This window comes from Cynocephalus volans, chromosome 5 (assembly GCF_027409185.1).
Source record: "Cynocephalus volans isolate mCynVol1 chromosome 5, mCynVol1.pri, whole genome shotgun sequence".
Classification (NCBI taxonomy): domain Eukaryota; kingdom Metazoa; phylum Chordata; class Mammalia; order Dermoptera; family Cynocephalidae; genus Cynocephalus; species Cynocephalus volans.
The window spans coordinates 83761608-83788720 of NC_084464.1; the positions used below are offsets into that span (position 1 = coordinate 83761608).

At 35.8% G+C, this 27113-nt stretch overlaps 1 protein-coding gene across 1 annotated transcript; it reads left to right on the forward strand.

Moving 5' to 3' along the window:
* IRAK1BP1 (interleukin 1 receptor associated kinase 1 binding protein 1) lies at positions 1-27113 on the forward strand. The gene is made up of 4 exons (XM_063098181.1): positions 1-319; positions 13367-13432; positions 26604-26734; positions 26843-27113. The coding sequence occupies exons 1-4, from the start codon at positions 5-7 to the stop codon at positions 27111-27113; spliced, it is 783 nt and encodes a 260-aa protein (XP_062954251.1). The 5' UTR covers positions 1-4.

The window sequence follows — 27113 nt, forward strand, 5'->3', positions numbered from 1 at the left end:
AGCTATGTCGGTGCAGCAAGTCCCTCCTTCGCGGGTTTTCGTGGAACTGGTTCCCTGGGCTGACCGGTGCCGGGAGAACAATCTGGCCTCCGGCGGAGAGACGCTGCCCGCTGTCCGCCGTCCCCTCTCTTCAGCACCGGCCCAAACTGCGACTCGCGAAGTGCACGTAAGTGGCACCGCTGAGGTGTCTGCGGGCCCTGACCGGGCGCAGGTAGCAGTTCGAGTGAGCAGCACCAAGGTGACGGCAGCGGAGGCCAAGAAGAGTGTTTGCCGCCGCCTAGATTACATCACGCAGAGCCTCCAGCAGCAGGGTCTGCAGGTGAGATCTCCGCGGAAGAGGAACTTCGAGCCGAACAGCTCCAAGGGCTCGGCGCCGAACAGCTCCAAGGGCTCGGCGGGTGGTCGGCCCGAACTAGCCCCTGGGGCGGGGGTGGAGGTAGGGAGAGTATGGAGCATTTAGGCGCCTTTGTCGCATTGGTATTCTAGGGCGCCAGGACCTGATTCTTTGACCCATCTTGTCGTAGGTGAAAGCAATTATTGACTGCAGTGAACCTAAAATGTAAAGGAATGAAAAGTGGGTTGGTTTTTGTCTTTGCTGGAATGATTTTGATTGTAAACTTGAAATGATGAAATGTTAAACTTGAAATGGTACCTGTAATTACTTGTCTAAGTAGAGTTCTGTACGCTAAGCATTTTTTTTTTTTTTTTGCCTTTTTTTTATTCTGCACCATGGAATTGAAAAGTGAGGAGCACAACCTACTTCCTCCCAACAATGCAAAGCTTGGCATGGAGTGGTTCTTAAGGATTTTTCACAAATACTAACGTTGGAGGAAAGGAAGGAGGTTGAATCCATTTTCCTTTCATAAAGATTTCCAAAAATGTCTCCAACTTTTTTACCTTTAACTTTTAAAATTAAGCCAGCATATTGTAGATGCCACATATATGAAATATCTTTACGTACTTACCGGAGATGTCCATGAAACAGATCACTAAATAAATCCTACCTTAAGCCAACTTCTAAGAAAAGAAGGAAAAAAATGAACCAGCCTTATTTAATCTTCACAGCAGCCTACTTAGGCATGTTTTAATATCCCCATTTTGCAGGTTTAAAGAAGTCAAATAATGCTCTGAATTTTAACCAGGACGCTATTTGAACCCATGTGTTCTTGAAGTCTACATTGCTTCCAACTATGTCAGACTCCAGATGCTTAGAATAAAAGAAAATTAGAAACCAAAGAGATCAACTATCTCAATTTCTTCATTTTACAGAGGACCCTAAAGGCCAGAATTGACTTATCCAGGGTAAAACTGAGTTGGTAAAATGAATTCTTTTTTAGATTTTTCTTTTTCTTTTTAAAATTTATCTCAATTGACACAGTAATTATATATACTTACGGGGTACAATCTAATGTTTTGATACATGTATGTTGTATAATGATGGGTCAGGGTGTTAATGTATCCATCACCTTAGGCATTTATCATTCTTTGTGTTGAAACATTCAAAGGTCTCTCCTCTAGCTATTATATAATATACAAAACTTAACTGTTAATCGTAGTCACCCTACTGTGCAGTACAGAACTTATTCCTCCTAATTGTAATTTTGTACACTTTGGCCAACCTCTCCCTGTTTTCCCTTTCCTCCTCCCCTCTCCAGTCTCTGGTAACCACTGTTCTACTCACAATCTCTATAATATCAATTTTTTTTTTTTTTTTTAGATTCCACATATGAGTGAGATCATATGGTGTTTGTCTTTCTGTGCCTGGTTTACTTCACTTAACATAATGATCTCCAAGTCCATCCATGTTGCTGCAGATGGTGGCTTTCATTCTTTTTTATGGACAAATAGTATTCCATTGTTTGTGTATACCACATTTTTTTAATCCATTCATCTGTTGTTGGGTACTCAGGTTGATTCCATATCTTGGCTTTTGTAAATTGTGCTGCAGTAATAAACATGGGAGTATAGATATCTGTTCAACATACTGTCTCCATTTCCTTTGGGTATATACCCAGTAGTGGGATTGCTAGACCATATGGTAGTTCTATTTTTAATTTTTGGAGGAACCTCCATATTGTTTTCCATAATGGCTGTACTAGTTTGCACTCCCACCAACAGTGTGTGAGTGTTCCCTTTTCTCCACATTCTCACTAACACTTGTTTTCTTTTGTCTGTTTGATGATAGCCATTCTAACCGAAATGAGGTGGTATCTCATTGTTTTGGTTTGAATTTCCCTGATGATTAATGATGTTGAATTTTTTTTCAGATGCCCGTTGGCCATATATATCTTCTTTTGAGATATGTCTATTCAGATGCTTTGCCCATTTCTCAATTGGGTTGTTATTTTGCTGTTGAATTGTTTAAGTTCCTTATATATTCTTGATATTAACTCCTTGTCAGATGTATAGTTTGCAAATATTTTTTCCCATTTTGTAGGTTGTCTCCTAACTCTATTAACAGTTTCCTTTGTGTAAAAGCTTTTTAGTTGGATGGAATTACACTTGTCTATTTTTGCTTTTATTGCTTGTGCTTTTAAAGTCTTATTTTAAAAATCCTTGCCCAGCCCTGTATCGTGGATCAATTTCCCCTATGTTTTCACCTAGTAGTTTCATAGTTTTGGGTTTTACATTTACATCTTTAATCCATTTCAAGTTGATTTTTGTATATGTTGAGAGGTAGGGAACGAGTCTTATTTTTCTGCATGTGGATATCCCGTTTTCTCAGGATCATTTACTGAAGAGACTCTCTTTTCCCCAATATGTATTCAAAGATCAGTTGGCTATAGGTATGTGAATTTATTTCTGGGCTCCCTATTCTGTTCCACTGGTCTTTGTGTCTGTTTTTATACCAGTACCATACAGTTTTGGTTATTATAGTTTTGTAGTATAATTTGAAGTCAGGTAGTATGATGCCTCCAGCTTTGTTCATTTTTTTCAGGATTGCTATGGCTATTCAGGGTCTTTTTTGGTTCCACAAGAATTTTAGGATTTTTTTTTTTCTATTTCAGTGAAGAAGTTCATTGGTATTTTTATAGAGATTGAATTAAATCTGTACATGACTTTAGGTAGGATAGCCATTTTAATAATATTCATACCAATCTATGAACATGGGATATCTTTCCATTTATTTATGTCCTCTTTAATTTCTTTCTTAAAAGTTTTGTAGTTTGAGGGCCGAGCCCGTGGCGCACTTGGTAGAGTGCTGCGCTAGCAGCGCGGCGACGCTCCCGCCGCGGTTCGGATCCTACATAGGAATGGCCGGTGCACTCACTGGCTGAGTGCCGGTCACGAAAAAGACAAAAAAAAAAAAAAAAAAAAAAAAGTTTTGTAGTTTGTATTGTAGAGGTCTTTCATCTTCTCTGTTAAGTTTATTTCTAGGTATCTTATTTTTTTTGCAGTTATTGTAAAAAGAATTGTTTTCTTGATTTTCAGATAGTTTGCTATTACTATATAGAAATGCTACTGACTTTTGCTTGCTGATTTTGTATCCTGCAACTTTACTGAATTTGTTTATTATTTCTAAGAGTTTTTTGGTATAGTTTTTAGGGTTTTCTATGTGTAAGATCATGGCATCTACAAACAGGGACAGTTTGATTTCCTCCTTTCTAATTTGGATGCCTTTTATTTCTTTCTCTTGTCTAATTGCTCTGACTAGGGCTTCCAGTACTATGTTGAATAGAAGTAATAAAAGTGGGCACTCTTGTCTTGTTCCTGATCTAAGAGGAAAAGCTTTTAGCTTTTCCCCATTCAGTATATTATCATCTGTGGGTTTGTCATCTATGGCCTTTGTTGTATTGAGTTACATATTGTTAAGGCTTTTTATCATAAAGAAATGTTGAATTTTGTCCAATGCTTTTTCTGCATCAATTGAAGTGATCATATATTTTTTCTCTTTCTTTCTGTTAATGTGGTGTATCACATTTATTGATTTACATATGTTAAACCATCTTTGCATCTCTGGGATAAATCCCACTTGATCATAGTGAATGATATTTTTAATGAGCTGTTGAATTTGATTTACTAGTATCTTGTTGAGAATTTTTGCTTTAAAAATGCATTCTTGCTTCCAGCTTATTGCTAGAAATGCCATATCACCAAAAGCAAGTCTTTATTTTAATGAGAAAATATACTTGTATTGCATTTACAAACATGAGTGTTACTAAAAGTTTATTTATAAAAAAATTCTTTGAATGATTTTACAATTTAGAAGAATTCAAATGCTAATTATAAATAATGTGAATAAAGTGGGTTTAATGTTTAGAAAAATATTTCTTAAAACAACTGCTGCCAGTGCTACAGTCCTGTTTGAATAATATAACTAGTTCTTATCTTATTTACATAAAATGTAAACTAAGCTCACATGGCTCTAACTTGTAATATGTAAAACAAAATAAAAAAGTCCAACTTACAGTAATTACATTAATATTCAGTGTTCAAGGCAAGACATAGGAAGGATAGTAATCTCCCAATTATTTCTGCTATTGGAGGAAAACAGTCATGTAGATAATTTGTTCAGTTGATAATAAAAATAACATTTATATTACTTTTGAGGATGAATTATGGGTCTTCACAAAGTCCCTCTTCATTTTTAAACTTTGAGATCTTGGGTTGTAAGGTTTATAAACACTGTTCTCCTGCTTAAAGGGCTCCTTATAATCCAAACTCCTTTGCTTAATTGATGGAGCCTAACTCTATTCTCATTTTGTGTCATCTCTCTTCCCTCTTTGACGAGCTGACTTCTGGGGTGTTTTTTTTTGGGGGGGGGGGTTGTTTATTTCTTTAAGAACCAGCCCAACCTCACCTCCTTGGTGTTCCCTTTGTAACATAACACTGTTCCCTGCCATACAACACTCCATTCCTTGCTTGTAATAAAACTTATCACTCTGGTTTATAATTCTTGATTTACTTGTCTCTCCTCCATATTCTAAACCTCTCCAGAGCAGAGACCATTTGTCTTTTTTTTGCATTTATGGATTATGTTCTATACATATCACATAGAGTATACTCTGTTTTTTTTTTGAATGAAGAATGAATGAAATACTAAATGAATATTAGTTCAGCTATATTATAGATAACAGACTTATGAACTTATGTGAAGGTATAACCCTCATTTTTAGTGTTGTTTTCATGGAAAAGATGTTTTAAAGTTCTAAACAGTATTTCCTTAGCTAACAAACATTTATTAAGCATTCTCTATCACTGTTCATTTTTAAATGTCATTTAACAATGTAATATTGTCTTAGTTGGTTCAGTTTGCTGTAAAGAAATACAATAGACTGGGTGGCTTATAAACAACAGAAATTTATTTCTCACAGTCCTGGAGACTGGGAAGTCCAAGGTCAAGGCACCAGCAGATTTGGTGTCTGGTTGGGGACCATTTCCTGGTTCATAGAAGGCACCTTCTCACTGTGCCTTCACATGGTGGAAGGAGCAAGGCAATTCTTTGGGACCTCTTTTATAAGGGCACCAATGGAGTTTGGGTGTATTGTCCTCCCAGAACTCATATGGAAATCTAATCCCCATTGTGGCAGTGTTGGAAGATGTTTGAGGCTTGGGGGCGGATCCCTCATGAATGGATTAATGCTCTCCCGGGGGGGGGGGGGGGGGGGGGGGGGGGGGGGGGGGTGTTAGTGAATGAGTTCTCTATTAGTTCCCACCACAGCTGGTTGTTTTAAAGACCCTGGTACCTCTCCTCTCTTTCTCTCTCTCTCTTGCTTCCTCTTGCTTCCCCTCACTATGTGATCTGCTTGTACCCACTGGCTGCCTGCCACTTTCCACCATGAGTAGAAGCAGCCTGAGGCCCGCACCAGATGCAGCTGTCCCAGAATTGCAAACCAAATAAACCTCTGTTTTTTATAATTTCCCCAGTCTCAGGTGTTCTGTTATAGCAACACAAAACGGACTAATACAGGCATTAATTCCACTCATGAGACTCTCGCCCTTATGGCCTAAGCACCTTCCAAAGGCTCCACCTTTTAGCACCGTCATATAGGTGGTTAGTTTTCAACATATGAATTTTGGATGGAAAACAAACATTCAAATCATGTATGTAATTATACTGTTTTCTGATTTGTAGGTTTATTCCCCACACCTTCCCCCATAGGCTTTAAACTTCAGTATTTGTCTACTCATAATTGTATTTTCTTCAATAAATATATAATGAATGCCTCAGGCATGTTGTTAGGCACTAGCAATAGAGAATGAGTAAAATTTAGGCACTCTGCTTTAGGAGTCTCATGATAGGGTCTAAATCATGGTATAGAAAAAGTGGCTGTGATGAAAGTGTGTACATAGTACAATACAGTATAGCAAGAAAAGAAGAAATGTTCATTTACTTGAGGAATTCCAGAAAGATTTCATAAAGGAAGTGACACTTGCATCAAATCCTAAACAATGGCTGAAGGAAAAACATTTAAGTTCCACATTAGAATGCAGCAAGCATATATATTCAGAGCATTATAGGCAGGTCAGTATGGCTAGAACAGAGGAGTACCTAGGAACATGGGGAGAAATCAAGAGATAAGACTAGAAAAGAAAGCTGGAAGCAGAAGAACATGGAGGAAAGCCTCCTGTGTCCTACCAAAGACTTGGGTATTATTTATGTTAAAAAAAACTGCTTCCAGTTAGCTCAGATCGTTAGAGTGTTACTCTCTAACACCAAAGTCAAGGGTTTAATCCCTGTACCAGCCTGCCTCCAAAAACAAACAAAACAAAAAGCAAAACTGCTTACTACTGCTAGACCTTTTACAAATGTTATCTCATTTAATACTCCTACCATATTAGATCAGTATTTCAATTGCTGTTTTACACATGAGAACTCTCAGCAACAGAGTGGTTATTGGCAGATAGCTTGACCACAATCATACAATGGCAAAGTAGCGGAGTTTAGACTCCAACCAAGAACTTTGACCTCAGAGACCATGCTTTCACAACTACAGTATGTTGCCTTATTCTCTGGGCAGGAGGTGATTGAGGTTTTAGGTAGGAGATGTAGCAGATGCAGTTGATACCTCCCCACTGATATCCCTTGGCACTTCACATTTGTGTGCATGAAGACCCAACTTTTGTCTATTAACATTTGTGAATTCCTTGCCTGAAAGTGAAAGCTTTCCTTGGTATCAGGAATTCAGTCTGCCTGCAAGTGAGGCCAGCCAGTAATGCCAGATAATTAACATCCTCTCCCCCAGCCCTACCAGCCTTCATCTGAAGGTTGATGTGGGATGGAATGACTGAGATGATGAATGGAAAGGAGACCCCAGCTTCCTCACCCCTTGTGAAGGATGAGGCATGTGTTGCACCTCAGTTCCAAGAATTGCTCTGCAGGTTAAATTTGAGTTGCCCACAGTAGTAATTTGCTTGACAACACACTCTTTAGTTGCTTTCTTCCATTCTCTGGCTCCCCACTTCCCTACTGGTATTTTTGGGATCACCTCCAAAATTAACTGTACTCAAATTCTTGGGATCTGTTTCTAGGGGCACCCAAATTTACATAGGGAGAAGTGGGAACAGAATAAACATATACACTGGCTAAAGTTTTACATTATTAAAAATGATGACAAAATAAATGTCCTTTTAGCTGTATATTTATACGTGTCCGTAATTAATGTTCTTTGGACATTAATTTCTGGGTTATCTATATATGAAGGCTTATGAAAAATTTCTCTCTACAAGGTAAGTTAACACTTTCACTTGGCCCAGTAGGTATTATTTTCTTCTCTAATTTTGCCAATTCAGTAGTCTACAAAATGATACTATTATTTTTTTAACATTTGAAGTTAAACTTTTTTCATGTAAATTTCCAGTTCATAATACTTTGCCCATCTTTCTAATGTCTCTTTATTAATTTGTAAGAACTTTAAAAATTAAGGTTATCAACAACCTATCTGTCGTATATTGCAAAAATTTTTCCCGGTTTCTTATTTGCCATATAACTTAGCTTATAGTATTGAACATTAAAAGTTAAAGTTTTATTTAGCCAAATTTATTAATCTATTCTGTATGTTTTATGCTTTTGATGTAGTGCTTATGGGGTTCTTCCCAAGCCTAAGGCTATATAACCATTAACTAATATTTCCTGGAATCTTCAAGGATTCTTGATAGTACATTAAACATTTATTTTGTTCTTGGAATTTACTTTGGTATAAGCATAAGGGTTTTGTTTTCTCTTAAATAGGTAAGTAGGTGTACTGAGAACATTTATTGTAGTCTATCTTTCTCTTACTGCACGTACAAGAACCTATCTCAAAACTGCCTTTAAAAATAAAAAGTATTGCCTTACATAACTGAGAAAATAAGTTGTAATATGGGCTTTCAGGTATAGTATGGTCACGGCTCTATTTTGATGCAGTTCTCTTGGCTTTACCCGCATCTTCCTGAATGATACCAAAATGACTGCCACATTCCCAAGCCATGCATCACGTTATACCTTAAAGAGAAAGACAATAATCTTTATTTCCTACAACCACATTCTTTTTTAAAAGTCTACAGTTCTCTCTAAATGTACAACCTGTACTTGTCTTCGTGGCCATAGAAATGCCATAGACTAATCAGCTTAGATTTAGATCTCTGCCTAGTGTTTAACCTGATCCTGTGGCAAGTCAGCTGTGATAATCCTAAGTGGTTTGAACTTATCAGGACTTACCCTGAACCACATAGTTGCTGCTCAGAGGGAGTAGGAGCAGAATGTATAACATGAGGATTCCATATTGCGTGTTGTGCCTACTGCTTTGAAATGTCACTTGTAGGACGGCCCCATGGCTCACTCGGGAGAGTGCAGCGCTGGTAGCGCCGAGGCCGCGGGTTCAGATCCTATATAGGGATTGCTGGTACACTGACTGACTGAGCGTGGTGCAGACCACACCGTGCCGAGGGTTGCGGTCCCCTTACCGGTCAAAATACAAAAAAAGAAAAAAAGAAATGTCATTTGTTATTGTTATTTGCAATCTTCAGACATTCTTGAATCAGTTTCAGAATACTAGTTCATTTCGTCCTTTCTGTGCTCCTGTATTAGTACCACACTGTTTAAATTATTACATCATTATGAAACACTTGTAGGGTAAATTCTCTCCTCATTACTCTTCTACCAATAAGATTTCCTATCTGCGGGGAACAGAGGGACATGTTAAATGACAACATGGGGATACAATCAGAAATCCAGATGGTGGAAAATTCTATAGGACAAATAAAACTTCTGTTTATGTTGTGCATTGCTTATACGTTGATTTCAGGATAATTGCTGATTTTACAGTATTGTGTTCCAGTCTATTTATTGAAATATTTTTTCTGTAAAGTTTTATGGTTTTCTTAATGTTTATCCTTTTTAAGTTTCTTCCTATGAAAAGATAAATTCTTAGGGCTATTGACAATGTTAGCTTGCTTCCTCCATGTAATTTACATAGTTATTCCTGTCTCGACCATTTTGTCTTAAAACTCTGCCTTTTGTACTTAAATAAAACAGTAGCTTACTCAGGAAAACATAATGGACTAGGCTATTATATTTTAACATTATTTAGTTTTGTACTCAGTTTGGTAGGGTTTCTCAGTCTTGGCACTACAAACATTTTAGACTGGATAATTCTTTGTTGTCAGGGACTGTCCACTGCATTGTAAGATGTTTAGCAGCATTCCTGGCCCCTCCCCATAGCGTGACCAACATGTGTTGTTTACCTGGAACTATTTGAGTTTTAATGCTTTTTTGTTTTTTTTTTTTTTGGTGGCTGGCTTGTATAGAGATCCGGACTCCCTTGACCTTGGTGTTATAACACCACACTCTAACCAACTGAGCTAACTGGCCAGCCCCTATTCAAGTTTTAAAACCGCTTGGCCTGTGTCTCAGGAACCTTTCCAGGTTTAACAGGGACACTTGATCACCCTGTCTACTTTCTACATGACAGCAGTATACGCCCCTTCCCTGATTGTGATAATCAAAAATGTCTCCAGACATTGGCAAATGTCCCTTAAGAGGCAAAATCACTTTCCGTTGAGAACCATTGCCCTATTGATAAACAAAAAAATCTCACACTCTATGTGGGAGCCCACCAGCCAGAATACCAGGAATATATTTATAGTGAAACAAAGTTAGGTTTATTTAGCATAATGCAAAAAGAATGCATCCCGATGAACCTTAGGAATGTTTCAGAAACAGGGAGTAGGGAGGAGTCACTTAGGGGTTTTGGGCTTGTGTTGAGTCGTTCCAAGGAAAAATTAGTAAAGCAGAAGCACTTTGGTGAATGGCTATTTTATTCATTTGTTTCATAGAAAACCCAGAGAATTAAAGTTGGTCATAGCAATCAAGAAGAAAAAGAATGCTAATCATTTTTGTGGTTGCAGTTTGGTTAGTTTCTCTTAGAAACTTTGCTTAGGTTCCGTATGTGTCCTCTTGGAAACATTATTTTCTGCTTAGACTTTCTCAATCTGATTGCCAAAAGGCAATTTTCACTTCCCCGACATTCCCTGTAATATTATTTGGAACTTCCAAATGCATCAATATGCGACTATTTATATATTTATCAACTATGTGACTATTACTGCACTGAAGGTGAAAATGGAGTGTCCTAAGTAACTTTGGGAAATGGTGTTTTGACTGGAAAATGTAAGGGTGAAGAATAAAGGTACCTAAAAGCTATACTCTAGTTGACAAATTTGTTTTCCAAGGATGAACTAGTTAACATTTCTGAAACTGCTTTGCATGTATACTGGAGCTGAAAAAATACAAGTTGGTGGATGGTGGGAGCCAAGTTTCTCACTTGGAGAGGCAAGTTACAGATAAGATGGGAAAGTTAGAATGAACTCTATGATTCTGAATTACAGTTGGAAACATCATTGTGAACTCATGTTTAGCTTCGTATATATACAGATGGAAAGATACAGAAACAATTGTAGATATGTATGTGTGTGATTTAGTACACATACATATATTATCTAGCTCTATCCACTGAGAGGGCTAGAAAGAATGACACCCCAGTAGCAGTGAGCATCCTCAGCATCCAGATGTTGGTTCTAAATACCAGTCTCAAAGAAAAGGTACTATGCTTCTTGGAGAAATGACTGTTCTAGGGCTAGGGCAGGGAAATGGAATAAGTCTGTAGCATCTTGTCCTAGAAGGTAAGGAAGTTCTCAAAAAATGAAGGAAGGGGTATGTCCAAAGGATATAGAAGCCAACCTGAAATAAATCCCAATGGCCAAAGCTAGAACAGTTTGAGCAACAAAATATAGTATTTATTGAGTAAGTGTGGGTTGTACTTAGTGACATGCCTCCAATAAAGTATGGAAAGGGAAAAATATTAACTTGGGCAAACACTACTTAACCAGGTGACCAAGGTTAACATCATTAGCAGTGCCATGTGATATCACATATGCCCTGATATGTTGTGATAAGAAAGGCACTTCACTTCTGTAGTATTCTTTTCTAAAACTTAAAACCCCAGTCTAATCATGAAAAAACATCAAACAAACCCAAATTGAGGGACCTTCTGCAAAATATATGACCCAAACTTTCAAGATCATGAAAATCAAAGGAACACTGATAGACTGTCACAGATCAGAAGAGACTAAAGAGACTTAATGAATTAGTGCAACAAGGTATCATAGATTCGATCCTGGAGTAATAAAAAGGACATTAATGGAAAAACTGGTAAAATCCAAATAAAGTTTAGAATTTAGTTAATTATAATGTACCAGTGTTGCCTTTTTACTTTTGACAAATGTACTGTAGTAATGTAAGGTGATAACATCAGAGAAATCTGAAACTGAGATATATGGGAATTCTGTACTATCTTAGCAAATTTTGTTTAAATTTAAAATTATTCCAAAATAAAAAGTTTATTTAAAAAGTTCAGAACAGCATGTAGAATATACTTTTATTTGTGAAAATGTCTATACATAGATCTGCTATTTTTATATGCATTAATAGATGGTTTACTGAAATGTTAACAGTAAAGGGGTTTGGGGACATTATTACTTTCTTTTTTGGTCTTTTCCCTAGTATTAAATTTAATTAGTGTGTATCATTTATATTTTTAAAAATAACACTATTACAAACAAAAATAACAATAAAAAGATACTTTTCTTTCCAACTACCTTTCCTAGAATTATTTCTCCAATAATTTTTTAATCAGAAGTTTTCTGTGTGTTTATCAAGTGAAGTGGAGGAAAAAATGAAAAAAGAAAAAAAAAAAGGCTTCCAAAAATTCAAGAAAGATATGTTTATATGTCATAAAAGGATATTAAATGACATAAAGGTTTCATGTTAATCACTTGAAAAAAGCTAATTATAAGCATTACATACAATACTGTTTTATACTTGTCTGTATTCTAAATTTTCTACAATGAGCGGGTATTACTTTTATAATAAAAAAATGGCGCTAATATTTTCATGGGAGTGACATGAGAGCTGTAATTGGAACTTGAGTTCAAATACTCAGGTTAAAGCTTTTTAGAGTTTTTCTGGATAGCATAAATTGCTTTGTGATTAGTTAATATCTTAAAATTTAGATGTAGCTATATCCCCTACAGAATAACTTACAATTACATCATTATTTGGCAAAATAATCATTATATATTTATTATGTGTTCTGAAAGATTTTTTTAAATGTATAAAATATAAGCTTTGCTTGTCCCCAAGGATCCGAGTAGCTGAAGAGTTCATTGCACTGAATTTAAAATCTCTTTTGGAAAGTAAATAAATATAACTTTTTCATCAGAATAATGTACCCTATATTTACCCAGGGAATCAAAAAACATTAATACTACTTTTCTAAAAGCAAACTAGCCCAGGTTCAGTGTTTCAAGAAATATTTCTGTCCTAGTAGCTTAGCAACTACTTTTGCTGAGTGCTTTCTCTATGCAAAATACTGTACTTTATATACAACTTCTCATTAAATCCTCAAAATAATTCTGTATGATGTACATTGTATTAACCTAATTTTATCAATGTGGAAACTAAGGCTCAAAAAAAGTGTGTAACTTGACCAAAGGTGCACATGATAGATATTCAGTAAATTTGTATTAAACTATTTGTAAACTGAACATTTTATAAACTCCAGCACTCTTGTAAGATTAAGTATGCTTTATGTACAAAGAATTCCTCAGATATATACCACCCTAAGTTCATACTTTCTTTACAAGCTAATGTAAAAATTTATAAATGGAGTGACAATTATGATGAAATTTTAAGCAAATCTTTATAGGTTTCTGAACTAATTTTATATCTTTAGGAAAGTTTTAAAACATGAGGTAAAGCAGTTTTGTTTTGCATACTTTATATCTTCTTGATGTTAATAAGTTTGGGTTTCTAATTTATGTTTTAGAGTAATTGCATTTTGTAGCCAAACATTTAGTAACAATATTCTTGTACTTTCTGTTTCAGGCAGAAAATGTAACTGTGACAAAGGATTTTAGAAGAGTAGAAAATGCTTATCACATGGAAGCAGAGGTGTGCACTACTAATCTTAACAAATAATTAAAAACAGCATGACTTTGTGGGGACAATTTGTCATTTATTTTTATTCTTGAACTGAAACGTACAGTAGAAATGATTCTCATAGTGTTGATAAAAGGGTTATTTTTCTCAAAATAATTTTTGATGTAATATATCTGTGTGAGCTTTTAAAATAAATTTAATGAGATTAGTTAAGAGAAATGGTTTAAAATGGAATTAAAATAGTAAAAGGGAAATAGCAGTTAATTGCCACCTGAATAAAATTTTAGTAATTTTATTGGCTAGTGAGCAGGAAGCACTACAGGAGAGAAATTTATTCTAAGATAAAAAGCAAATGGATAAAGTCATACCATAAAGGATTGAAACACTTTTCAACATTCTTTTGTTTTATAATGCAATTATACTGTGTTGTGATAAGTATTATTTAAAAATAAAAACCAGATGGAAGAAAATATTCGCAAACTATGCACCCAAGAAGGGATTAATATCCAGAATACATAAGGAACTTAAACTCAATAATAAAAAATAAGTAATCTGATTTAAAAATGGGCAAACGAGCTGAGTAGACATTTCTCAAAGGAAGACATACAAATGGCCAACAGGTACATAGAAAGGTGCTCAACATCACTAATCATCAGGGAAATGCAAATCAAAACCACAATCAGATATCATTCAGAAGTGAAACAAGTCAGGCACAGAAAGAGAAATACCACATGTTCTCACTTATTGGTGGGAGCTAAAAATAAATAAATAAATTCACACACACACACACACACACACACAAACACAAAAACCAGGGGGGGGAGAAAACATAACAACTACAATTCCTTGAAGTTGGTACGACAAGCAAACAGAAAGGACATTGTTGGGTGGGAAGGGGGAGAGGGAGGAGGGAGGGAGGTTTCGGTAATGGGCAACAATAATCAACCACATTGTATATCGACAAAATAAAATTTATTAAAAAAAAATGAATGGCTATTATCAAATAGACTGAAAATAACAAATATTGGCAAGGATATAGAGAAAGGGGAACTCTTATACATTGTTCGTGGGAATGTAAATTAGTATAGCCATTTTGGAAAACAGTGTGAAGGTTTATCAAAGAACAACACACAGAACTACCATACTATCCAGCATTCCAACTGCTGGGTATATTCTAAGGAAAGGAAGTCAACATGTCCAAGAGATACCTGCACTTCCATGTTTATCGCAGCTGTATTCACAATAGCCACGATATGGAACCAACCTATATGTCCATCAACAGATGAGTGGATAAAGAAAATGTGGTATGTATACATAATGGAAATATTACTCAGCCATAAAAGAGAATGAAATTCTGCCATTCACAACAAAATGGATGAACTTGGAGAAAGTTATGTTAAGTGAAGAAAGCCAGGCACAGTAAAAGAAATACTGTATGGTCTCACTCATATGTGGAAGCTGAAAAAGTTGATGTCATAAAAGTAGAGAATAGAATAGTGGTTTCTAGAGACTGGAGGGGGTGGTCAATGTATACAAAATTGTAGAGGAAGAATAACATCTAGTGTTCTATAGCAATGTAGAAGGACTACAGTAAACAAATTACTGTATAACTTCAAGTAGCTATTGAGAGGATTTTGAATATTTTCAACACAAAGAGGCGATAGATGTTTGAGGTGATGGATATGCTAAATACTGTGATATGTACACAAATACACCTTGTACTACATAAGTACATACAATTATCATGAGTCAATTAAGAAAAAAATAAGAATAAAAGTTAAAAAATAAATGAATAAATAAAAACAACTCAACCTTTACATAAATTAAAAAGATGAAAGTATTTTTAATACACTCAATTAGAGATAACATTTAGTTCCTGTACTTTTTACTTATCTTTAAAGATTTGATGATCAGGAATTTTTGAAATCAGAGCATGTCTGGGTTGTGGTTAGGTTACAGAATTGCGGTTTTTTTTCTGATTCCAAATGTTTTGGGGTATGTGCTTAGTGCTGCCACCTTGCTGCCTCAGAGGAAACAGAAGAGTGGGGTTAGAGTGGAGTCTTGTTTATTTAGTGAGAAAATCTTTGTCTAGAGGTAGAAAATACCTCAAGAAATCACCTGATTCTCCAGGCAGATAATATATTATTTTTAAAATTTTAAGGATGTGATCTTAGATTCAGATCAGATAGATCCAGATTTCCCAAAGGTCATAGAGCAAGAATTAGAATGAAAATTAGAACCCTGGCTTCTTATCTCTTGAGATTATAATTTCCACAATATTCTGTTTGTTTCCCCAATGCTTGCTTTAATAGTTTTGTGATTTCTCCATTTAAAATTTAACTATCTCAAAGAACTCTAAAATTAGGTATCCTTTTGGTAAAAGTTATTCTGTAGCAGTAGGGACTGAAAAACACCTTTCAAAACAGAATGAAGAGCCATCCGGTAAGATTCCAAATTATAGAGGTTAAAAGCTTGGAGTATGTTATAGCACTCCCCCAGTAATGAACATAGATAGGAGTAGGTTATCTTAGTTAAGGTTGTTTTTTGTGATGGTACCACCAGGGAGTAAGGACGAAAAGGAAACAGTCCCAGCAACTACATAGCCAGGCTTCATGGAAAACTGGAATGTTTTTTTAGACTACTGAGTTGTTCTAGGGACTGACCTTCCAGGTACAGAAAGAGTCCCTTAGCGCTGTTTGTTTTAAGACATGACAAAATGAGGATTTGGCTAAACTCTACTTCTCTTCCTTCTGCTTTACTTATCTATTTAATATTTTTTATTCAGATGTCTTAAGATCTGATTATATTTTGTATAGGGCTCCTTGGTAGCCAGAAGTCATAGATAGCACAATCTAAAATGTGATTCCCTTTAGGTCAGCACCAACAGTCAGCTGAGACCAACAAAATGGGATCACAAGATAAAGAGTATGCCAACCTATGCATAAAAAACAATGTGTGGCTTTATGGGTATGAATGTAACAAAAACTAAAATCTAATGTCGAACATATACAAGTACTCTCATGAACTGTTAAATATGTGGGTACTTTTAGAAAGTTTGTGGAAAATAGAATTAAAAAATAATAAGAATTTTTTCATTAACTTTTGAAGACCCCCTTTCTATGGAATAAGATTAGATGGTATGTAGACTCCTGCAACTTAATAGCAAAAAAGGAAATGCCTGATTTTAAAAAATGGGCAAAGGACTTGAATAGACATTTATCAAAAGAAGACATACAGATGGCCAATAGGTATATGAAAAGGTGTTCAACATCACTAATTATAAGAGAAACACAAATCAAAACCACAGTGAGCTATCACCTCACACCTGTTAGCATGGCTGTTCTCAAAAAAGCAAAAGACAATAAGTGTTGGTGAGGAGAGGATGTACAGAAGTTAGAATGCTTGTACACTGTTGGTGAAAAATGTAAAATGGTATAACCACTATGGAAAACAGTATGGAGGTTCCTCAAAATTAGAAAAAGAACTACCATATGGTCCAGGTATACCACTTCTAGGTATATATCCAAAAGAATTGATACCAGGATCTGGAAGAGATATCTGTACTCCCATGTTCATTGCAGCATTATTCACAATAACTAAGATATGGAAACAACCAAGTATCCACCAACAGACAAATGGATAAAGAAAATGTGTTGTATAGATATAGTGGAACGTTATTCAGCTTTAAAAAAGAAGGAAATCCTACCATTTGCAACAAGATGGATGTACCTGAAAAACATTATGTTAAGTGAAATAAGTCAGTCATAGTAGGACAAATACTGCATTATTCCACTTATATGAGGTATCTAAAATAATCAAACTTATAGAAACAGAAAATGCGAGGATACTTCAAAAAGTTTGTGGGAAGGTTCATATTATCTTTTAATTCTATTTTCCATGAACTTTTTGAAGTACCCCCCTAGAATGGTGGTTGCCAAGGAATGGGGAAGAGGGAAATGGTAAGAACGTGTTAATGGAGATAAAGTTACAATTGTACAAGATGAATAAGTTCTAGATATCTGCTGTACAACACAGTGCCTACAGGTAATACAGTCTTGTGCACTTAAAAATTTGTTGAGGGTAAATCTCAGGTTAAGTGTTCTTACCACCAAAAAAAAAAAAAAAAGGAAAGGACATAAACTTTTGGAAATGAAAAATGTGTTTATTGTCTTGATTGTGGTGATGATATCATAGGTGCATACATATGTCCAAACTCATCTAATGGTATATACTAAATATGTGCAGTTTTATAGGTATATCAATTATACCTCAATAAAGCTATAAATAAATTTTGAAAAAAGATTAGATTAGAGCATTACTTTTCACATACTATCCGAAATTTTTATCCTGAAAGGCACTTAAGAGATTGTTTATCTAACCTCTTACCCACTCTGCTACTTCCCCTTAAAGGTTAAAACATTTCGAAATGACTTCTTTAAAGGTGGGTGATTGGGTGTATGGAGGGGGGGCTCTATTAAAACCCTGGCTTTGTGATTCCTATATTGGTACTCTTTCTACTTCTGATGTCATGTCATAATCTCAGTGTAGAGAGGGATTTTGAAAGCCTGTGATATAATAGGCATTCAGTAATGTGTATCAAATAGAAAAAGTAGTATAAGTTCTCATACAATTTTCTCTCTCCTCTTTCCTTCTTTTCCTTGCATGCTTGCCATATGTTAAGCATTTTTCATGCATTATCCCATAAAATCTTTTTAACTATTCATTTTTGTTATGAAATATTTTGTTAAATAAGCATGAATATATAAGACCCATTCCATTTTTAGACATTTAATCAATGCAAAATTTTCTAACATTAAAAATCAACTCACCAGTACCTATCCATTTTTAGTGTAACAACATAAGGGTAATACTTCCTCCTTGAAGTATACACTTGAAGTACACTATCGTTTTTCTTCTCTAGGGGTAAGAATCCCTAGTTTCTCTGGCCATTTCTTATATGACAAACTCGTTGTTTAGTTAGCCAATTTCCTTCTAAAGTCTCTGCAGATATAGTGTCCTACTTATGATTTGACCAGTCCATACTAGAGAGAGATTATTATCTTCCTTATTCCAGAATAATTATTTCTAATAACACACATAAGGCTGAATTAACTTTTTTGCATTTGCATCACATTATTCCTTTCATTCAGCTTACAGTCATAGTTCATAATTACAACTAGTAATACTGTCTTTCTTACATGCTGCTTTTAAATCATATTCCTGGGCCGAGCCCGTGGCGCACTTGGTAGAGTGCTGCGCTGGGAGCGCGGCGACTCTCCCGCCGCGGGTTCGGATCCTATATAGGAATGACCAGTGCACTCACTGGCTGAGTGCCGGTCACGAAAAAACGACAAAAAAAAAAAAAAAAAAATCATATTCCTCCCATCTATACTTTATTACTGTTTCAAAATGAACTATGGGGTTTTACATTTATTTCTGTAAAATTTTATTTTATTAGAGTTGGTCTGTATTTCCAGCCTGTAAAATAGCATAGAAATAAAGCTCATCATAAGGAGAAAAGTCATTCATGCCAACCCAGACCTGAGACGGGTATAAAGATTAACAGACAGGGTTATTAGAAGTTATATTATAACTGTATTTCATATACTCAGAACTTAGAGCCATGGAAGATATAAAAAGACTGAAGTTGAACTTCCAGAGATGAAAACTACAATGTGTGAGATGAAAAATACACTGAATAGGATTAACAGCAAATTAGACATTACACAAGACAAGATTAGTGAACTTGAAGACATAGCAATAAGAACTATCCAAATGAAACACAGAAAGAAAAGACATAAAAGTGAATCGGTGAGCAGTGGGACAACTTCAAATGGCCTAATATACAAATAATTGGAGTTCCAAGGAGAGGAGAGTGGGAACAAGAAAAATATTTGGAGAAATAATGACTAAAATATTTCCAAACTTGATTAGTATTATAAACCCACAGATTCAGAAATTTCAATTAACCATAAGCACAAGAAATATGAAAAAATATATCAATGTACATTTTAATTATATTGCTCAAAACCAGTGATGAATCTTAAAACAGCCAGAGGAAAAAAAGACATTATGTACAATGGAACAAAGACAAAACAACAGATTTCTTGTTGAAAACAGTACAAGGGAGAAGACAGTAGAGCAACATCTTTAAAATACTAAAAGAAAAGAAAGACACTAAACCTAAAATTCTATATCCACCAGCAATACTATTCAAAAACAAAGGCCAATTAAAGACTTTTTCACTAACCTAAAATAATTCATTGCCTGTAGACCTGCACTATGAAAAATGCTAAAGGACGTCATTTAGACATAAGGAAATGATACCAGAAGGAAATATAAATCTATACAAGAGAATGAAGAACACTGAAAATGGTAACTACGTGGGTTAACAGATGATATTTTTCTTATGTAAATATCTTTTAAATGTCTATATTTATGTAAAAGATAACCGTTTAAGCAAAACATGATGATGAACTATAGGGATTATAACATGTTATATGGGAAAAACAGAAGTACAATATTGTAAGGTTCCTATATGTGAAATGGTATGATATCTCTTAAAGGCAAATTATGATAAATTAAACATGTATCCTATAAGCCCTAAAGCAAACACCAAAATAACAACAAAAAGAGTTACAGCTAATAAACCAACGAAGGACATAAAATAGAGTAATCAAAATATACTCAATCTAAAAGAAAACAAAATGAGAAAAGGGGGAGCAATGAAGAGACAAATAGAAAATAAATATCAAGCTCACAGGTTTAAATTTAACCATATTAATAATCAAATGAGAATGGTATAAAAACCTTCATAAAAGGCAGACATTTTAGACTGTATAAAAAAGTAAATTTCATCTATATGCTGCCTGAGAGAAATGTACTTTAAATATGAAGACACAAATTTGTTAAAAATAACAGGATAGAAAAAGATATACCATGTTAACATGAATCAAAAGAAAGCTGGATTGGCTATAATCATATCAGACAAAAGGAGATTTCAGAACAAAGAATATTACTATAGATAAAAAAGGTCATTTCCTAATGATAAAAGGTTAAATTAATAGGACATACAGTCCTAAAAACTTCTAATAACAAAGCTTCAAAATACTTAAGGCAAAAATGATAGAACTGCAAGGAGAAACTCTACAGTTTTAGTGGAAGATTTCAATACCTTCCTTTCAATAATCAATAAAAACAGTAGATGGAAAATTAGTAAGAATATAAAATATTTGAATAATATTATCAATCAATTTGGCCTGCTTGACATTTCGAGCTGACTCCAAAAACACAGTCTACACATTCCTTTTAAGTAAGTGCACATGGAACATTTGCCAAGATCAAACTATATTCCAGGTCATAAAACAAGTCCCGATAAATTTAAAAGTATTTGAATCATGCAAAGTAAGTTCTCTCACTGCAGTGAAATTAAATTAGAAACAAATAACAGAAAGATCCCTGGAAAATCCCCCAAATAATTGGAATTTAAATAACATACTTTTGGGGTTCCAGTCAAGATAGTGGAATAGACAGTCTCCATCATCACTCTCTCCCACAAATCAACCAATTTACAACTATAAAAATATAACATCAGCCAAGCTGGGGCCACTGGAGCTCAGAGGAAGAGGAGGAGAGACCTATGGAGTTCATGAAGGCAGGAGAAGCCACAATGAGAGAAAGAAAAAACTACTCTGAGCATTTCATGCTGCGGCTGCTTTAAGGCTGGAACTGCTGAACGCATGGAGTAGGAGCCGGCAGGAGCCGCATCTGTGCCCTTTGGATGGAGTTGCTTGGAGGCAGCAGGGGAGAAGAGGTCCTCAGTGGCCCCCAGAATAGCAAGACCACTAACAGCATTCTCGTGGACCCATGCAAGGAATGAGGAGCCAGAACAGCTGAAAAAGGGGAGCCATTCAGAGGTGGTGAGTCATCACAAAGGACCGGCACAAAGCCCACCCCATGGGAAGTGTTTGGAGCATGGACAGTGGGGGAGACAGGCCCACTGGGAGAACACTGGGACACAGCAAAGACAACTGATCTGCCCCCAGTCAGCACAGGACCACTCAGAGGAGACTGGTCAGGAATATAGAATTGCTGGGGTGCAGTTTGATGAAAAAATTCAGGCCCAGATCAGAGTTTCTACACAACCCAGGTGCACCTGGTCTCTGGAGAGCCAGAAATACTTATAAGGTCAACCATTAAACCCTGAACTGCACAAAAAGCCTTCCCTAGGGAAACAGCAGCAAAGCAGCAATTTAGCTCAACCACACAGCTCTAGTACTGGTTACCACAGGAAGTTCCCCCATTTTAGAATTAAGCAAAGGACAAAAAATTAGTGCCGACCCAGGCACACCACCAGCACCTTGGGGTCTGCCAGGGGACATGAGGCATGGAGCCGGGGACCTGACCCCTGCCTACAACCACTCACAGCACCAGCACCTTGGGGCCCCACCTGGGGACATGAGGCATGGAGAAGGGGACTGGACCCCCCTCCCACACCCAAGCACACCATGCCATGCTTCAGGACCTGCCTGGGGACCCAAGGCATGGAGAAGGGGTCCGAACCCCCTCCCACAACCTGGCACACTGCCAGTGCCAAGGAGCATGCAAAAACATTGCCTCCATGTGGGTGGCCCACCACAGCCACCACAATAATCATGGCTGCCACAAAAGCAGCTAGATACCACAACCACCATGCAGATGGTCTGCCAGCCACTGGAGTGCATTGACACAAGCAGAGTCACCAGCAGAGATAAAGAAAAGAAGAGGATGTCTCTCTCCACAAAGCTCATTTCAGAGTGACAGAAGCATCTGCTCTGTGATAAATATTGGGGGACCTTATCACACTTCTTAGCATTGGACCTATCATCTAGGCAACAAATCAACAGAGTAACCATTATTCTTTCAGAAGGAGAGAAGTCGTCTAGGGTAATTAGAGGGGGGAGGGGGAGGGGGTTGGGGAGAGATTGGACAAGGGGCATAAAGAATAATTATGATTTGTAACAATATATATTCTAGTAATATTGATTTGATCAACATATCTCAATGTTGAACCCCCAAAATATGTATGGTCAACTTTGATTCAATAAAAATTTTAAAAATTTAAAAATAAATAATTAACATACTTTTCATTAACCCATGGGTCAAAGAAGAAATTGAAAGGGAAATCAGAAAGTATATAAATTTAAGGAAGAAATCATGCCAATTCTATATAAAAGACTTTTCCAGAAAACTGAAAAGGAGGGTGTAGTGGATTGAATTATGTCCCCCAAAAAACTCACTGAAGCTTGAATTGTGCCCCCCAAGTTTTATGTATTAGAAACTTAGCCCCCTCTGTGACTATTAAGAGGGTGGGAAATCCTATTATGGTAATTGAAAGGTGGAGCCTTGAAGAGGTGATTGGATTGTAAAACTCTGCAGTAGTGAATGGATTAAAAATGTGGTTAGTGGTGTCGTTTTGAGGGCTTTAAAAGAAGAGGAGAGTCCTTCTTTCTCTGCTCTCTCTACTTTTGCCATCTTGCATTGTGAGACCTCTGGGTCACTGTCGCCACCACCAAGACCCTCATCAGACATGTTCCCTGGATTTTGGACTTCCTAGCCTCCTAAACTGTGAGCAATAAATTTTGTTTTCTTTATAAATTACCCAGTTCCATGTATTTTGTTATAAGCAACAGAAATGGACTAATACAGAGGGAATACTCATTCTTAGGGGCCAGATGATAAAATCAGGAAAGAAATTACAAACAAAATTACACACCAGTATTCATCATAACTGTATGTGCAAAAATTATGAAAAGATTTCAGCAAATCAAATCCAATGATATGTGTGAATATCTGTCTATATCTATATCTATATATAGATATATAATACATAAATACCAAGTGTGGTTTATCCCAGGAATAAAAAGTTGGTTTAATATTTGAAAAATTGGTCAACCTAATTCAACATATTAACAAACTTAAAAAAGAAAAACCATATATTCATCACAATAGACTCAGAAAAAGCATTTAACAAAATCTATTATCCATTCCTAATAATAATTCTCAGCAAACTAGGAATGGTAGGGAACTTCCTCAGACTGAGAAAGGGCATCTATTAAAAACCAGCAACTAATATCATACTTAACAGCATAACACTGAATGCTTCGTGCCTAAGATCAGGTACAAGACAAAGATGTTTACTCTTACAACTTCTATTCACATTGTACTTTAAGTTCTAACCAGTGCAGTCAGGCAAGAAAGTAACAGGCATCCAGATTGGAAAGGAAGAAGCGAAACTGTCTTTATTAATGGACATGACCATCTTTGTAGAAAATCTGATGGAACTGATAAAAAAGCTACAGGACTAATAAGCATCAAATATTTTAAATACCTAGAGATAAATCTCAGATGTGAAAGACCTATACGTTGAAAACTACAAAACATTGCTGAGAGAAATGTTAAAAGACCTAAATAAATGGACAAACATATCTTGTTAATAGTTTGGAAGACTCAATATTATTAAGGTACTCATATCTTATTTCAGTTCTCCCTAAATGGGTATGCATATAGATTCATTACAATCCTAATCAAAATCCCAGCCAGCTTTTTTTTAAATAGAAATTTACAGACCGATTATAAAATATATTTGGAAATGCAAAAGATCTAGAACTACTCTGAAAAAGTAGCATTTTTATTCATAATAGCCCAAAACTGGAAGCAACCCAAATGTTTTTCAAACTGTGGTTGCATCCATATAATGGACTACATTATATGGACTGTTACTCAGCATAAAAGGAACTATTATGCAGCAACATGGATGAATCACAAATGCATTATGCTAAGTGAAAGAAGTGAGTCTTAATAGGATACATGCCTATATGCTTCCATTTATACAACATTCTAAAAAAGGCAAATCTGTAACAAGGGAGAACAGATCAATGGTTGCCAGGGTTTGGGAGTTAGGAAAGGAACTGATAATAAAGAGGTTACTTGAAGGAAATGGGGGAGTATCATAGAACAGGTCTAAATATTTGTTACAGTGATTACAGAGCTCTATACATTTGTCAAAATTAATAGAACTGTACATCAAAAAAAGTAGATATATGTAGTGTATGTAAATATACATATATACATATATAATACACATAAAATTACCATAATATGATAATTTTTGAAGCAAGGTAATGGATGCCTGGGGTTCTTTATACCATTAACTCTACTTTTGTGTATGTTTGAAATTTTCCACAGTAAGTAGCTTAACAGGCTAAAAAATAAACTATGATGGTAGAAGAGGTCCACAAAAAGCCCAATATTGCTTGACCAGAAAGGACAGGAGGATGAATTGGAAACTATAGAAAATGGAGAAAAAAATGGTCAAAGGAATACCATGAAAACAGTGTCTTGGAAACCAAAGAAGCTAGAAGTTTGGGATATGGAGAGGTGGGAATTAACTGTTGGCAATGTAAAAGAGCAAATGTTAGGAAGCATGAGAAAAAAGATAAGGAGATCATTAGTAACTTCATAAATATTCTTGGACTATTAAATATAAAAGCGGATAAGAGATTAAGAAAAGGAGTAATGGTAATGGAAGCAGTATGTGCTGTTCATTAAGAAACTGGTCTTTGGGGGCCGAGCCCGTGGCGCACTCGGTAGAGTGCTGCGCTGGGAGCGCGGCGACGCTCCCGCCGCGGGTTGGGATCCTATATAGGAATGACCAGTGCACTCACTGGCTGAGTGCCGGTCACGAAAAAACGACAAAAAAAAAAAAAAAAAAGAAACTGGTCTTTGGAAGAAGACTAATGGATTAATAAAAGTAGAGAATGGTTCAATAAAAGACAAAATTGCATGCTTTGGAGTTTTCTGATCTTTTGAGAATTGTTGCTTTGCCACCCACAGATTTGTCGCCCCTTTTCCCTTGGGTGATGGAGCCAACAAAGATTACTCAAAGCCCATCTCTTCTGAGCAGAGAGAAGCCCCAAAAAGGGGTTAATCTCCCAGAACCCTCAAGAGCAAGGCATTCCTTCAATTTGAGAAGTTAACCACAAATTGGGGTTCTCTTCCCGCATTTATTTTCCAGACTAGGAAGTTACAGGAAGAGAACATAGGTGGGGTTTTTTCTAAGTACAGTTTAACAAGTTTAACAATAGAAGTTGGTAACATTCAGTAAGACAAGCAAGGTGACATTCTATAATGCAATTAAGTCGATCCACTAACAAAAGTTGACTTTAGCAAACATTCTCTTCTTACGGCAATTTCCCAGTATCCTTACATATCAATCAGTAACCTGTCTGACTTTGAGCCAGCAACCTTGCTGTGTTACAATTCCTTATCTTACAACAGAGACTATAGCCTGGGGAAAATTTCCTGTCCTTTGCAAGGTCAATATTTGAAACTGCAAGACTTTTGAAAATCAGGCCCTGTGAAGTACATTTGCTTTATGCATACTCCACAGCAAATTAAGGTGATAAATTAAATCCTTGCTCCCTTCCTTGTTGCTCTGATACTTAGTATTGAAACTTCATAGAGCATTAGTCCTCAATGGATAACATTTATTATTAAAAGCAGGTGTTCTGTGTTGTGTAAGGTGAGATCATCTCACCTCTCTCTTTGTCTCTGGTACTCAGACCTACCCTGTTTTGTATGAGAGTTCTTTAGAAGAAAAGGTTTAGTCCTCTTCCATAAAATGTTTAAAGACTATGTTTTTAAGGTGTTGCTGAATATAAGAACTGCTTTCCACATATTTAATGGCAGAGGACATGGTGAAATAGATTTGCTTCCTCATATAGATCTGAAAATAACTATTGGAAGAAAAAACATAAAATGAGAGCAGTGAATTATGATATAATTACTGCTAATCAGGAAGCTAATGGCATAGATTGGACTAAGGAGTCATGAAAAAGTTATCAGGGTTAGAATTTAGTCAAATAACTACGTTGAAGGGGGAATCCTCGAATTTCATAAAAAGTCTCTGGTTTAACAAGAATTTTAAAATATGAAGTCAATATTAGATAAATTTCAAAATTCATAATCAAAAATCTTTAATAACAGAATAATTTAGTTATAAGTATCAAATTGACTTTTCTTATCTGTTACATATTATAAAATGACATCATAATCTGGCTTTACTTTTTTACTCTCATTTAGAGAAAATTTTGAAACGATACATCAGGCATGAAAATAACATCAAGTATCATTTCATTTACAGGTCTGCATTATATTTACTGAATTTGGAAAAATGCAAAATACTTGTAACTTTCTTGTTGAAAAGCTAGATAGCTCTGTTGTCATCAGCCCACCCCAGTTCTATCATACTTCAGGTTCTGTTGAGAACCTTCGGTAAGCTTGAGCATATCTTTAACTAAATTATCAATTCTTTAAACAAAATTATTCAGTGCTTCAGTTGATTAAGTGTCATAATAATAATCTCTGCATTTAATTTCTAAGACGGCAAGCCTGTCTCGTTGCTGTTGAGAATGCGTGGCGCAAAGCTCAAGAAGTCTGTAACCTTGTTGGCCAAACCCTAGGAAAACCTTTACTAATCAAAGAAGAAGAAACAAAAGAATGGGAAGGACAAATAGATGACCTCCCGTCATCCAGACTCTCAAGTTCATTAACTGTACAACAAAAAATCAAAAATGCAACAATACATGCTGCTTCAAAAGTATTTATAACTTTTGAGGTAAAAGGGAAAGAGAAGAAAAAAAAGCATCTCTGA